Here is a 14458-nt window from a genome sequence, read left to right as displayed (position 1 = left end):
TTATTTTTATATATATTTAGTTTTTTTTTTCCTGCTTTACTTCCTCCCGCAGATGGCGGTGATGAAGGAAACATCGGGTGCCTCCCCACCTGCCCGCCCTCTGCCTCACGTCGCTTAGGTGAGTACACTGAAATGTTCGTATACTCGTCCACAGGAATTTGCTGCCCTCAGTTATGGAAGCTAATTAGTCCCTTACTGAAACTTTATACGATGAACATGGCTCGGGAGGGGATGGGGTTTGAAAGCAGATAGTGTTTCTGCTTCATTTTCTGTACCTTCACCCTGCGTACATCGAGTAGGCAGAAAGAGAGAGAGAGAGAGAGAGAGAGAGAGAGAGAGAGAGAGAGAGAGAGTAGCAGAATAGTTCTTAGTTCTTGATGTGTTCAGTATATATGCATCGAAGATAAAAATCGAGGCAACTGTTTAAAAGATCTCAGAGAATAACATGTTACGTAAACAGATGAGCGTGAAGTATTTGTCGAAAAAAATAAGATTCTTTTATTCAGTTCGTAAAAATCTCCGTTTGCATCTTATCACGTGACATTTTTCTAATTAACTTCTGTCCTGAGTGTGTGTCATTAAAGTTCCAGGACTGGTGCCACACAAGTTTTATTTCACATCCAGGCTACAAACTATAGGTTATCTCCTTCGAAGTAATCCCCCTGGCACCGCATGCACTTGTCCATCCTTCTCTGCCAGGCTTGCATGCACTGCTGGAAGGATTCTTGCGGGATGCTCCTCAGCTCCGTCGTCACGGCCTTTTTGATGTCGTCCGCATCATCAAAACGGGTCCCCTTCATGACCTCCTTGAGCTTGGGGAAGAGGAAGAAGTCGCACGGAGCGAGGTCAGGTGAGTAGGGCGGTTGCTCCAGCACGGCGATGTTCTTCTTGGCCAAGAACTCTCTGATGCTCAGGGCATTGTGAGCAGGCGCATTGTCGTGGTGAAGCAGCCACGAGTTGCCCTGCCACAACTCCCGCCTCTTCTCGCGCACTGCACGAAGCAGACGCCGCAGTACTTCTTTGTACACATGTTGGTTGACTGTCTGGCCCTGTGGCAAGAACTCGCAGTGGACGATGCCCCTCACATCGAAGAAAGCGATCAACATGACCTTGAAGCTGGACCTGGACTGCCTTGCTTTCTTCGGCCGTGGCGACGCCGGACTCTTCCATTGAAGGCTCTGGCGTTTGGTCTCCGGGTCGTACTCAAATACCCAGGACTCATCGCCGGTGATGACTCTCCTGAGCAAGTCTGGTTCAGTTTCCAGACGCTCGAGGATGTCCTGACACACCTGCATGCGTCGTCCCTTCTGGTCATCGTTCAGGAGTCTCGGCACCATCTTCGCACAGACTTTCCGCATGCCCAGATCTTCAGTGATAATCTTCCACACGCTGTTGTGGTTCATGCCAAGCTCATCTGCGATCTTTCGAACAGTCAACCGACGATCGTCACGCACCATCTGCTTGACACGCTCAACATTGGCCTCATTCCTGCTCGTTGAGGGTCTTCCACTCCTGGGGTCATCTTCCACGTCCTCCCGGCCCTCTTTGAACCTCTTGCACCACTCAAAAACACGTGAGCGTGACATTGTCTCATCCCCGTACACTTTTTGCAGCATACCCAGTGCTTCTGACGGCGTTTTCCCCAACTGCACCAAAAACTTCAAGTTTGTTCGCTGTTCAGCGCTCATTGTTAAACGACCTGCAACAGAGGACATGATTTTAAAAGCACGTAAGAAAAAGATTAGTGACTGTAGAGGGTTGGGAGCGCAGTTGTATACTCCAGAAGGATTACTTTGAAGGGGAAATATGGTGGTTTGTGGCTTGGGTTTGAAATTCATCTTTTAGGACACCAGTCCTGGAACTTTAATGACACACCTCGTAGTTCTTAGTTCTTGATGTGTTCAGTATATATGCATCGAAGATAAAAATCGAGGCAACTGTTTAAAAGATCTCAGAGAATAACATGTTACGTAAACAGATGAGCGTGAAGTATTTGTCGAAAAAAATAAGATTCTTTTATTCAGTTCGTAAAAATCTCCGTTTGCATCTTATCACGTGACATTTTTCTAATTAACTTCTGTCCTCACCCATTTTTGTTAGAGTGAAATGGGAGGACGGGAGACACGCAGGCAGGTTGCTGATGGTCACTACAAAGCAAGCGCCAGACAAGGAGGGATGGCTTTCCCCGGTCCCTCAGGCCGTTTACTCTGTTGGGTAATGAAGTACCAAGTTTAGGGGCGGAAGTGGCGGCACCACAAGCCAAAGCCTCACAACCCACAACACGCCACTTTGCAGACAGACAAGGATAGACGGGCAGGGAGTGGCAGAGAGACAGAAAAAGAAATTTAATACAGGAGATGGAAATGCCACCTGCTGCCTTGTGGGAAAGGAGACATGGTGGCGGTGGTTGGGAAATACTAACTTGACGACTAGTGACACTGACAATAACAGAAGAAGGCGTAGCAGTGAGCTGATGGTAAAGCACGCTGAAGACAGGGACAGTCTAGGGTGCCTTTGTGGTTAACTCTCCTGTTTGGTTTGTACTTCATTTCATGCGTCACGGTCATGGGTCGCCGTTTGATGCTACACGGCGAGTGAATTCTGATCTTTTTTGATTTCACGGGCGGATTTATTTCTCCCGCTGGTCCGGACGTCGGCAATCTTGTTCCGAAGAGGCTTTATTGGGAAGGAGCAGCAAGAGCAGGTAGAGGAAGAGGATTAGGAAGAAGGGGGCAACGCGGAGGAGATAAGGCGAGGAGAGAGAATAGGAAAAAGTACAAGATAGGTTTGTAAGCAAAGATTATATTTTCTCTACTGAGTGTGTGTGCGAGAGAGAGAGAGAGAGAGAGAGAGAGAGAGAGAGAGAGAGAGAGAGAGAGAGAGAGAGAGAGAGAGAGAGAGAGAAGTAGTTTTCATAAAGAACGCCCTTAATTAATTTCATAATTTCCAATAATAAATGGAACGTTCCCAAAATGCAAAAGAAAGAACAGATTTTCTCCACACGAGGACGTAAACAGCTCCCTTTTTCATAATCTGAATTCTGAGTGGCAAAAGAAATAATAGAAGACGAAGTAGTTTTTATAGGGAAGATACTGGATGAATCAGGAAGGACTGAGAAGTGATTGGTCTGGGTTTATTTGTGGCTTCAATCTTCCAGTTCTTCGTGATGTTAAGTCCATTGTTATTCAGTCACGTGAAAAAGATAAGCAGAGAGAGAGAGAGAGAGAGAGAGAGAGAGAGAGAGAGAGTCCTTAGATAAAAGCTCGAAAACAGTAGTATTATATAAAAGGAAAAGGTTATAGAAGAGAGAGAAAGGGAACGTTTTCGCGAGCGTAAAAAATGAGAATCGAATGTCAAGGCGAAGCGTAACCCGACCACTTTTTTTTTTCTTTTCCTCTCAATTTTTTTCCTTTTTTTTTCAGGAACTGTAAAATTGTTAGGAATTGAATTACTTGATAACATTGTGTGTATACCTTGTAGGCTTTGTTTATTCACAATTTCATAAACCATCTAGTAAGTCAATCATTTATCGTCGCTATCGTTAGTCTCCCTGGTTTTCTCCTCCTCCCTCCTTCTCCTCCTCCTCCTCCTCCTCCTCCTCCTTTGCCCTTTACATCATTATCATCACCATCAATCATCGCGTTCTTAAGAGTCTCCAAAGATCCCACACGTGAAGAAAGGACACCACCGCTAAGGGTCTGTGGAGTTCCCGCCGCACCAACCTTCCTGGACATGGTCTCTGCTAAAGACTTAGCAAACACCCCACAATGTCCTATGTGATCGGACTGCACTATCTTACCGGTAAAGCATCAGTAACGAATTACTCCACAAGCATACCAGTTAGTTTATCCTGGAGGTGTTCTCTTTTATCCTAAAGTCACACACAGGAAAGCGCACAGAATGCAAGGCAGGAGAGGCCGTGCACGACTGCGCATCAGAGGTGGTGGATCAACAGTCAGGACTTAAATAACAATAACTCACAGCTCAGCCAACAGGTGTGCGGCAGTCACTTCCTCGCTGTCTGTACTCTCTGACCCTACGATCAGAAAAGTATACACAAAGCCATTAAAAGGTAATCGCCCACATCAGCAAGTAGAAATTATCGATCAGGTGAGAGATGTGTGAGTGAACAACTCGATAGAGCTCGCCTGGGCCTCTCATCATTCAGGTAAAGTCCCTGACGAACACCTTATAATCTTCAAATGTTTAGTGGTGTTGGCTTGTATTTCCTTCCTATAGTCCAGGTGTGTGGAATGAGCTGGCTGTCGGAGGTAACCACGGCCCTCGAAAAAAAATATTTTATGATGCCAGGTGATCATTGTCCCGGCACAAGATGACAGACACATGTGTAGCGGCAGGTGTGGTGAGGTCAATGTTCATAAAGGTACCAGCTGTTGTGCACTTGTGGAAAAACACAACTATATCCGCATTGCCATTGTAAGCCTGTTATGAGAAACATGAGTACTTGGATTTTAAGGGAAATGAGAAGGTGCAAGAGCCGATGAAATAAAAGACGTATAATGGCGAGAAAGTATATCTACATATAGGCGTTTGTTCTGAAATTACTTTCGTAAATTCATTTTGTAGTTATGCACGTATGATTTCCAGTTTACCAGCATCCTCATGAGCTAAAAGAGCCTGGGTGGCTTTGCCCTCACCACACGCTGGCTGGGGTGGCTCACCAGGACCGAAAATAAAGCCACAAGGTACTAGAGCTCCCTCATATTTCTGCTGGAGTTATGGTTGGAGAGAAGTCAGAAAGGATCTTTAAGAAGGAATATAATAATAATACAAGGAAATGTTAGAAATTGGAAGCAGGCTTTTAATTTACTTTTCACATCACATTTTCCCAAAAAGTCGCACATACCGAAGGTCCTTTCTTAAATAAATCAATAAATCCCGGAAAGTGCAGCAAATCACTCAAACACTTGGTGTCGACCAGCAGCAGTGAAGGTAGAGAGACGTTTCCTTGTCCGTGGCGGCGATGCGGCGATAGGTCCAGTCATCAGATTGCGAGAAGAAAACCCCTCAGGACTTTCTGTACTCATCAGCTTCCCAGGAAGTCGAAGTTGATTGAGGGAATGCAGTCTGACTGGCAGGATATCTGAGGGTTGAAGGCCGAGGGACACCTGCAGAGGCCAGCGCGCCGATGGTGTGCGTGCCTAGGACATTGTACACACATGACGCGAGCCAAGGAGACGCTGTGCAGCTCCCTCAGTTTGGTCTGTAAGAGGCACGGAGGAAAAGCGTACGTAATGAATGAAGGCTCAGGAGGGATAGATCCTGCTTACCTTTATTGCCCGTATGGATTATTCTTTTTTTTGTGTCGTGTCTCTTCCTTTTTCTATAATTTATAACCTATACTGTGTTATACTCTCTCTCTCTCTCTCTCTCTCTCTCTCTCTCTCATCTCCTCTCTCTCTCTCTCTCCTCTCTCTCTCTCTCTCTCTCTCTCTCTCTCTCTCTCTCTCTCATATCCCAATCTACCACCGACCTGGACATCATTTCCTCCCCCTAACACACTCGCACACCCTCCCAGCCGTCCCTCTCATATCCCTTCTCTAACTCCCCTTAAAACAGTCCTTTCCCCTCACATGCCGCTCTCTCATCCACCTCTCCTGTATTTATCACTCCTTGTTACACACACCACTCATTCCCCCCCTCTCCTTCTCTGTCTCTCTGTCTGTCCTCTCCGTCTTACCTCTCGTGAATGCTCCTGGTCCTTCCTCCTCATACCAGTAGCGGTCGCCAATCTTCAGTCTCAGAAACTGGTCACTGATAATACAGGCAAAGGTCGGCCCCACCTGGCCTCCTTCAATGAGTCTCTCTGATACTCCTCCCGCAAACAGGTCAATATCCCTCCACTGTTCTGGATCAGAAGGATGCTTATTTATATCCCCACGCGGGGAGCCGACACACAATGCACATCACCGGTGTGTAACTCATGTGAAGGTAGATATTAGGATGTGAATTTTCAGAATGATGGCAACTGATGGGCGACTACCTGACCTGGACACGTTAACGGTGAGATGAAACCCATTTTGTGAGAGAAATTAAGATTGAAAACGGAAATGAAGACTTGCGCAGTAGATTTTCCTCAATTACATTTCTCGCTGGGTCACGATACAAAACAGTGTTATAAAAAATGGTAAGTAATAGAGTAACAAGTGTCTTACTGTGGTTAGATGCTCACCTGTACACCTTTTTTAGCTGTTCCACTGCTCCGGGGAGGAGGTGCTGATTCAGATCGAGAAAATGTTTTGGCGAGTGGCAGACCGCACGCCTCCCGTAACCTTAGATACGAACCGATGCCGTGGTCCCGTCCCCGTTGCAGGGTTGAGCGCCACCAGGTCCATCCCGAACTGCTTTTCTCCGCGGAATAGCTTCCCGGTCACTCTGGCAGAGAGAGAGAGAGAGAGAGAGAGAGAGAGAGAGGAGACAGAGAGAGAGAGAGAGAGAGAGAGAGAGAGAAAAAAAAAAAAAAAACTACATAAAAAGAATCGTAACTCTAACGACACGTACTAATCAAGATGTAAAATAAGTAGCACTGTCTAGATCACACACACACACACACACACAACTTCATCTCCTGTAATCTAAACGTCCCTTTTCACCTGATGCCTTCATCCGTCAACACTTCACCTCTTTGCCTCACTTTCCACACCTGGGTACCTTAACTTTTCCTTCTTTTCTTTCCTGCACTCGCATCAGTCCCTTTTTTTCAGAAGTCGACAACATCTTTCCTTCTTCCTTCCCTCCCGTGCTACACCACTTGCTATCCATACTATTCTTACCTCTTCAGTAAATAACGGATCCACTTTGAGTATGTTCTGGGACACGCTTCCCTTCAGCAGCCTCTTGGTGGAGTTGCTGGCGTAGAGAGGAAGAAAGGCTGGAACAGGACCTCACTTACTTCCTGTGCTGCTTTCTTTCCGTCCTTGTTGATCTCCAGAATATTGTCCTGCAGAGAGAGAGAGAGAGAGAGAGGAGAGAGAGAGAGAGAGAGAGAGAGAGAGAGAGAAGAGAAGCGTGAGGAATGTATTTTATCTAAGTGATTGTGGGTTTTAAAGGGTCAGTTAGCATAAAACAGGTATTGATTCCAAGTTAAGTATGGTAATGTTTCTCCTTGGTTCTTAAGGGATGAATAAAAGGCAAACTCATACATCCGAACACACACACACACACACACACACACACACACACACACACACACACACACACACATATACATACTGTAATCATGCTGTGGCCGAAGCGAAAAGCCGCTGTAGAGAATTCATTGGCGATGCTGGGACTAACGTTTGGATCATAGCTGTTGGTCTTTCGTCCGTCCTTCTGAGGCAGCAAGTTCAGCCTTTCCATCAGCTCTTTTCCTGGAGAAGAAACAACTGAAATTGGTCAAGGGGTGACGGAGGAAAAATTCTATTAACGTACCAAGTCATGCAGTCATTGAAAGTAGTAATTGTCGTTTTCCTGTATCGAAATGTAGAAAAAAATGTTAAATACTTCAGTTAAAAGGGAGGAAAAAGAAAGGTTATTTGTAGCTTTATGGTTGTAAGTCCTCTTGTGAACCTGCGGCTTACAGTAATTACTCGGTAAATCCCGCACAAAGATCAATGACTTCGCAGAAAATAATCGTAAAATTTCATTTCTAAGGCCCCACAAGGTCGCGTTTGTGTAGATATAATGTTCTGTTTCTGCTTTTCTGCTTTTCCTTCTTTCTCTGGAGTCTTCCATTAATGTTTGCTCTATTCTGTATTCATCTCCGACTTCTATTGTCTCCGCCCTTTTCTTCTTCCTTTCATCCTGGTAACGCATATCCGTCATTAATAGCCTCCACTGTTTTCTTTCTTCTTTCCTTTTCTTCCTCCACAGCTCGCCTTCATGAAGTTCCTCGTTGATGTGCATCCTTCGCTCCATCACCCTTGTGTCCTCACGCCCTCCACGTTCTTATCTCTAACTTTTCCTCGTCTCTTCACTCTCCTCTTTATCTTTCCTTCTTCTTTTAAGTCTTTTTTTTTTCCCCTGCTTCTCCCTTATTTTCTAGATTTACATCAACACTATTACAGTTTTTATTTTTCATAAACATTTATTTTTCCTTCTTTATCTCCTGTCCTTCACTCTCCTTTGTGTCTTTACCTCCTCATCTCTTGTTTCCTTTGTGCTGCATTTTCCTGTTCCTATCCACCCACTTTTTATCGCCGTGTTAAATCTTTATTTTTGTCAGTAAAAAGAAAGTCTTGCCTCACCCAACACTGCTGGCAGGAACTCGTTGTACACAATGTGCTGCATCTCCGCCACCACTATGCGTCGAGCCTCCTGGAACAATAGGTTGTCTGGCCAGGATGGGTTCTGCGCCTCTAGTTGTTTCGCCACCCTGTTGTGCTCGCGGACCCAAACCGTGTGCATCAGCGTCAGCATCACTTGTTCGTTCACGCGATCGTCACCTGTAAAAAAAAAAACGGTGTTAGTGTTGTTATGGAGAGTCTTACGAGTCTTACAGCCACATGTCTACTACTTACTAGTACAATAAATGTTACGTTAGGTGAATGTCAGACATTTAGCTGCGTAAGACTCGACTTCTGGCATCTTGAGAAATATGGTCTTACTTTGATGACATTCAGAGCAGTATAGAGATGCAGTTTCCATGGACAGAGAGAGTAAAGAGGAATTAAGAAAATGATTGTGTATTTTTCAGAGTACAGCAATATTGCCAATTGCAGAATGGTGTTGACATAAGTCATAAGCATCCTTGTATCGGAGAAGAGTAAACGTGACAAACATGGAAATGACGCATCTGCACACCTGTAGCAAACTTGTTCTCATAATTTTTTTCTTCCTGTAACACACACACACACACACACACACACACACACACACACACACACACACACACACACACACACACACACACCTGCTATGAAACAAAACTCATTCTGCATGAATTTTTCCTCGTTATTGCAGCCGTCCTCCCTGTCAGTGGAGGGGGGAAGCAAATTCTCACCGTTCTTGGCTACCTGGAAGAGGAGAGGATGGTTATTGCAATGAGAGAGAGAGAGAGAGAGAGAGAGAGGAGAGAGGAGAGAGAGGAGAGAGAGAGAGAGAGAGAGGAGAGAGAGAGAGAGACAGAGAGAGAGAGAGAGAGAGGAGAGAGAGAGAGAGAGACAGAGAGAGAGAGAGAGAGAGAGAGAGAGAGAGAGAGAGAGAAGAGAGAGAGAGAGAGAGAGACTTAGCTCTCTTGTAATACAAATACCTTGGCTTTTTATACCTCAGGATGTAACGAATACTATTTCTGGTTTTTTGCAGCACAAAACACACACACACACACACACACACACACACACACACACACACACACACACACACACACACACACACACACACACACATAAAACAATAGTGTTGTTGGCCGTACAGGGAAGCAGGATTACTGGCCTTGTCCTTCCTAGATCCACAATTCCTTGGCTTGCGTCATGTACCTATTCTCTGCTGGATGCACAGGAGCTACGGTATCAAGGGAGAAAAGCCTAAGATGTCTGTACCCAGCACGAGATTCGAACCCTTACTCAGTGGGGTGTGAGCCGAGCACGCTAAACACTGCACCACTAAACGGAAAAGGAAAACGCCAGTGTCCGTGTCCACCCAGCAGATAACGTGCACCGGGTGTTGACGGGGCTGTGTCTGGCTCCTCGGTGCTGTGTTTTGGCAGCTGCCTCAACGGGAAACTGAAAAAGTGCCGGGCCAAAGATAGATAGATAAACAAATAGATAGGTAGACAGGCAAAGAGGTAAAGATAGACAGGTAGGTAGTCTAGTAGGCAAGTAAAAAGATAGATTGATAGATAGACTGATTAATGGATAGATAGATAGATAAATAGATAGGGTAATAGATAGACAGATAAATAGATAGATAGATAGATAGATAGATAGATAGATAGGTAGATACAGAGATAGATGGATACATAGATAGACACTATCTGATATAGACATAACAGTCTATATTCTGAGGTACAGGGGCTTAATTAGCGCGAGAAAGGTCTATTTGCAGTTCTAATTGCCAAATGGTTGTAAACACATATGCTTACGTGGTGAATTCCTGTTTCTGACAAGTCTTGCATGAAAAAAAGGCAGTTTAGTAAATACAGAGTTGCAATACAAGAGCAAGGTTGGAAGTCTCTCCCGCTCACAGTAATTTGGTTTGTGAAGAAGAGTTTCGTGAAATCTTACTGAACCTTTCGACTTTTCAACTTTACCCCTTTGCTTGTCGTTCACGGCTTGGTATTGAATGTCAGGAATTTGTTTGCCTCAACATTAGTGGATTCCTTTAATTGACATTCTGAGACCAGTATTACTCTGAGTCAGGTACAGCTTCCCTTCAGCTGGCAGAGTCCGTGACTACTAGAGCGGTGCTGGTGATCCGTCTTTGCTTTAAAAAATATTTAATAAAGCCCACCGCCATCCATTAACGTCACGAGAGAGAGAGAGAGAGAGAGAGAGAGGAGAGAGAGAGAGAGAGAGAGAGAGAGAGGAGAGAGAGAGAGAGAGAGAGAGAGAGAGAGAGAGAATGGGAATATAGTGGAGTAAAATGAAATATATTTAATGGTATTGAGCATGAATCATTGCTAAAAGTGTTTAGAAAACGTATTTCATGTATCTGGAGGGAAACTGCTGATAACTGTGAGAGAGAGAGAGAGAGAGAGAGAGAGAGAGAGAGAGAGAGAGAGAGAGAGAGAGAGAGAGAGGAAAGTTAGGGTGAGCGATGCAGTGGAGAAACCATGCCAGTGCCTAATCCGGGATTCAGAACGAAGGTATCCCACTCGGCCTCTGATTCCAACACACAGACGCTCCTGTCCCGAGAATCCCGCTGGAATTCTCGGCGCGTCATGCACAACAAATATCTCTCCGTGTCGGCCACTAAGGTCTGCTCTTCTTGCCCCTTTGTGTAAGTTCAAACAAAACAGGACAAGATTCTGAGTAGGTACATATCGGTTACCAGACTATGAAATGATACCTGCTTGGTTTTGACGTAGTGGAGTTCACTATGAAAGTAGGTGTTCAAATTGTTTATCATTGGCACTGCGTCCACCATCATCACCACTACCATGCACCTAAATCACAACCACAAAATTGTATCTTGCCTGCACCAACAGTCGTCCGCCTTTCCCCTCCCTTAAGTTCTCACTGTCTTCGTCCGTGCTTCCATAAACGTTGGAGCCGTCGAGAAATGAAGTTATCTGGTTCACCTGCTCCCGAGGCCCTTAAGGGAAACAGGGAATGAGATGAGTTGAACGTACACCAGGAACTTATTAAAATATACACACACACATACACACACACACACGGCAGACATGAATTGCATATAATGTGTACTATGATGAAAATATACTTTTGAAAAATTGACTCATCACTTGAATTTTTCCATTCACGCTGGCTCACAAAATCTCAAGCCAAGTACTTGTTTTGAATTCTTGGAGTTATTTCAACCATGGGAAGCGACATGGTTTCTTTACCTATCTGGCACCTCTCTGCGGGCAGTGAGCGTACGAACTCCATGCACGTGGCGCCCCAGGTGGAGTAGAAAGGGTCATCGGAGGGTATGGAGATGGGTGCGCACTCAGGATGAAATAGTCTTGGATCATTCTTCACCTCGTCAATGCAGCAAGGGATCGTTTCTTCGCCCTCACCTGACTCGGGACAAGGTTAAAATTTTGTCTACTTTTACTTCCAGATATGCTGACAGGTTTGGAACTGAAAGGCAGACACAAAACAAACCCAAACACTCAGAGCTTAACGACTTTCAAGCGAAGAATTTCCTTATTGCAAGAGTTCACGTCTCAGGAAGAGCAGAAGAACAGAGGAAGACAAGTTATTTTAGATACAGTTCAGGCAAAGCTTATGTTAAGTATTCACTTATCTATTTCATTTATTGATTTTTATTTTAGCAAAAGCAAATGTGACGCACTAAGAGGGACAGGTGCGAAAAAAGTGAAAAAAAAAAAAAATTGGGCCAAGCCGAAAAAAACTCACCCTTGGCAACTGGTGTGCTGGTGATGTCATGGTCGACAAACTGGCCGAAGGTGAGGTGGAGGAAAGAGAAGCAAGTGGCGGCGCTTTTCCGGTTCAAATTGATGGTGGCACTAACGAGACGAGCGCTGGGCAGCGGCTTCCCGTCCTGCGCTCTGCGGAGGCTCATCACTCCTGCAACACCCACATAGAGACATCATTGTAAGCAAAACACACAGTATTCCTGCAACACCACTTCTGCAACACTCATCACTCTTATAACAACCCCTTCACTTTTGCAACACTCCCATCACTCTTACAACAACTCCATTACTCCTTTTCACTTTGACAACAACCCTGTCACCTCTGCAATACTCTTACCATTTCTGCAACACTCACAGCACTCCTCCAGCAGGAGGAGTGCTGGCCCTCCTCCTAGCTGCAACACTCGCCTTACACACCAGTATGACAAATATGTCATTTCAATGACATTCACGTCTCTTAACAAAGCTCTTCAAGCACGACACAAATGCTCCTTCAACGACAGTGTCACCCTCCAACTTGTGTTGCTCCTGAAATCTCTCAAAGCGCAGTTAATGAATGAGTTTTTAATGCTCACCGTCACCGTAGTTCGCAGGCACGATTCTCCGGAGTGGCGAGAACGCAGATCCCCAACTGGGATTGCGAATGTTGTTGCAAGTGCCGTTAATAGTCCTGTACCGCCTGGCAGGGTCGCAGGGGCCTTCCTTCTCTCGCTCTCTCCTCGTCTCACAGGTGTCCACTGTCCCCAGGAGCTGCAGCTCAGGAGGCGTCACGTTGAGCAAGGAGTCATCACTTTGGAGAAGGCTTTTTGTGGGAGGGGAGTGAAAAGGTGCGAATTACTTGGTATACAAGGAATGTTTACTGAGAGTGTTCTCTGTATGTTTAGGTGTCGTGCAAGGATGCGTATATTAAAAAAATACGTGGGAAATTGTAATGGAATAGTGTCTTTAGATAATTTTTATATCAAGCTGTACCACAGTCAAAACTCCAACATTCATGTAACCTCGATTCCCCGTGACACGAGTAATTAATTAATTTGGTCTAATTTCATAATTAACGCAACACCTGCGAGTCTTGCCACGCCCAGCACTCGCACACCGGCGGCGCCACACATCCGGCTGGGGAAAAAAGTGGACGAAAGAGAAAATCCTGAGTATTCAAAATGTGTATCAATTACTTATCTAGAATCTTGAAAAGTTTTTTTTTCCCTCACATTTGATAAAGAACAACGGTGCAGTAGTCCATGATGTAGCCAAGTTCCGAGAAGATCGTCGCCAAGGGATGGGATCGGCGGAAGAGTCTCTGATGCACGCCCGGCGCCGATGTTTTGTTGAGTGACAGGTTTCGTTTCTTTAAAATTTGCTCCAAAGTCACCGTTCTATTGAATTCTAAATTTCCGGCATTGAAAGCAAACCTAGAGGAAGAGGAAAAAAAAATGGTTTGAGAAGGTGGGAAGGAAAACGTTATTATGAAATCTAAAGTAAGCTAAGAAGACACTTGGCTTCGAGTGAGAAAATGAAACAGAACCGCCATGAGAGTAAACTCTGAGGCAAGGCATGGGAAGTCAAGAAGGAAAACAAGTGTTTATATCATGAAGGGAAAATACTTAGAATGTCCAAACGTTAATGAAACTAAATACTCATTGATCACCGTTAAAGCACACACACTCACTCACTCTATATTTCTATCGCTGACGATCGACGAAAAGTCGGAGGGGATGTGTTTCCAGCTTAGTCTGTGCACACCTTCATCCTGTGGCTGCGGAGACGGCTTACGGAAAGAGCCGTTTCCTGTCTGGGAGGCGCGACGACTCTCGCTAAATTTATCCGTCCACGTCCTGAGGTACTTGATGTCATCTGTGAAATGACCAGATGCTTCCTGTGAAGAGTCAGAGTTCCAACCAAGCAAGGAACCGATAATTTTTATCATAGGTATTGTTTACTAATGGTTAAGTTCTTCATACCAATACACCTTACCCATGAGTGGAAATGTGGCATTTATGAAGCGTGAGGCAGCGTCTTGATTGTGGTTGTGGTGTGTTGTCACAGAAAAAGGCTCACGAAGGTACAGAGGGAGGGGACCCTGGCACTGGAGACTCTCAGGGGACGAGTTCTGGATGGGCGCAGGGTGGGTGAGGAACGAGAACAACATCAATGCGACCTCAGCCATATTCCCCGGACTTACTGCTACGCTCCTGCACACGCACACAAGCTAAAAAAAGAGAAGAACATAGGAATAAAGATACAGAATGATGTGGTGATTACCATATTAGATTAGCGATTAACATTATTATTTTTTTTTTTTTTTTGCATTTTTCCGCCTTCCCCGAGAATTAAATAACTACGAAAAAAATTTTTCAATCAAACCATGACATGATTTTTTTTTCTTTTTTTGTGGAGGAAACAAAAACGAAG

The 14458-nt window shown here is 45.0% G+C and overlaps 1 protein-coding gene across 1 annotated transcript in view; it reads right to left on the bottom strand.

Moving 5' to 3' along the window:
* Window positions 1-5564: 5564 nt before the first annotated feature.
* LOC135112506 (chorion peroxidase-like) overlaps window positions 5565-14458 on the bottom strand; it is a 9289-nt gene continuing 395 nt past the window's right edge. Inside the window, 15 exon segments of the mRNA XM_064026921.1 lie at window positions 5565-5869; window positions 6005-6009; window positions 6194-6261; window positions 6263-6334; window positions 6336-6404; window positions 7234-7373; window positions 8250-8447; window positions 8915-9017; window positions 11138-11256; window positions 11510-11683; window positions 12027-12197; window positions 12622-12848; window positions 13258-13458; window positions 13720-13900; window positions 14021-14255. Of these exon segments, the coding sequence (XP_063882991.1) occupies window positions 5628-5869; window positions 6005-6009; window positions 6194-6261; window positions 6263-6334; window positions 6336-6404; window positions 7234-7373; window positions 8250-8447; window positions 8915-9017; window positions 11138-11256; window positions 11510-11683; window positions 12027-12197; window positions 12622-12848; window positions 13258-13458; window positions 13720-13900; window positions 14021-14213 (2163 nt within the window). The 5' untranslated portion in view covers window positions 14214-14255 and the 3' untranslated portion in view covers window positions 5565-5627.

This window comes from Scylla paramamosain, chromosome 24, assembly GCF_035594125.1.
Source record: "Scylla paramamosain isolate STU-SP2022 chromosome 24, ASM3559412v1, whole genome shotgun sequence".
Taxonomy (NCBI): Eukaryota; Metazoa; Arthropoda; class Malacostraca; order Decapoda; family Portunidae; genus Scylla; species Scylla paramamosain.
The sequence above is the reverse complement of the archived record's forward strand: the minus strand, read 5'-3'. Positions and strand labels throughout refer to the sequence as shown.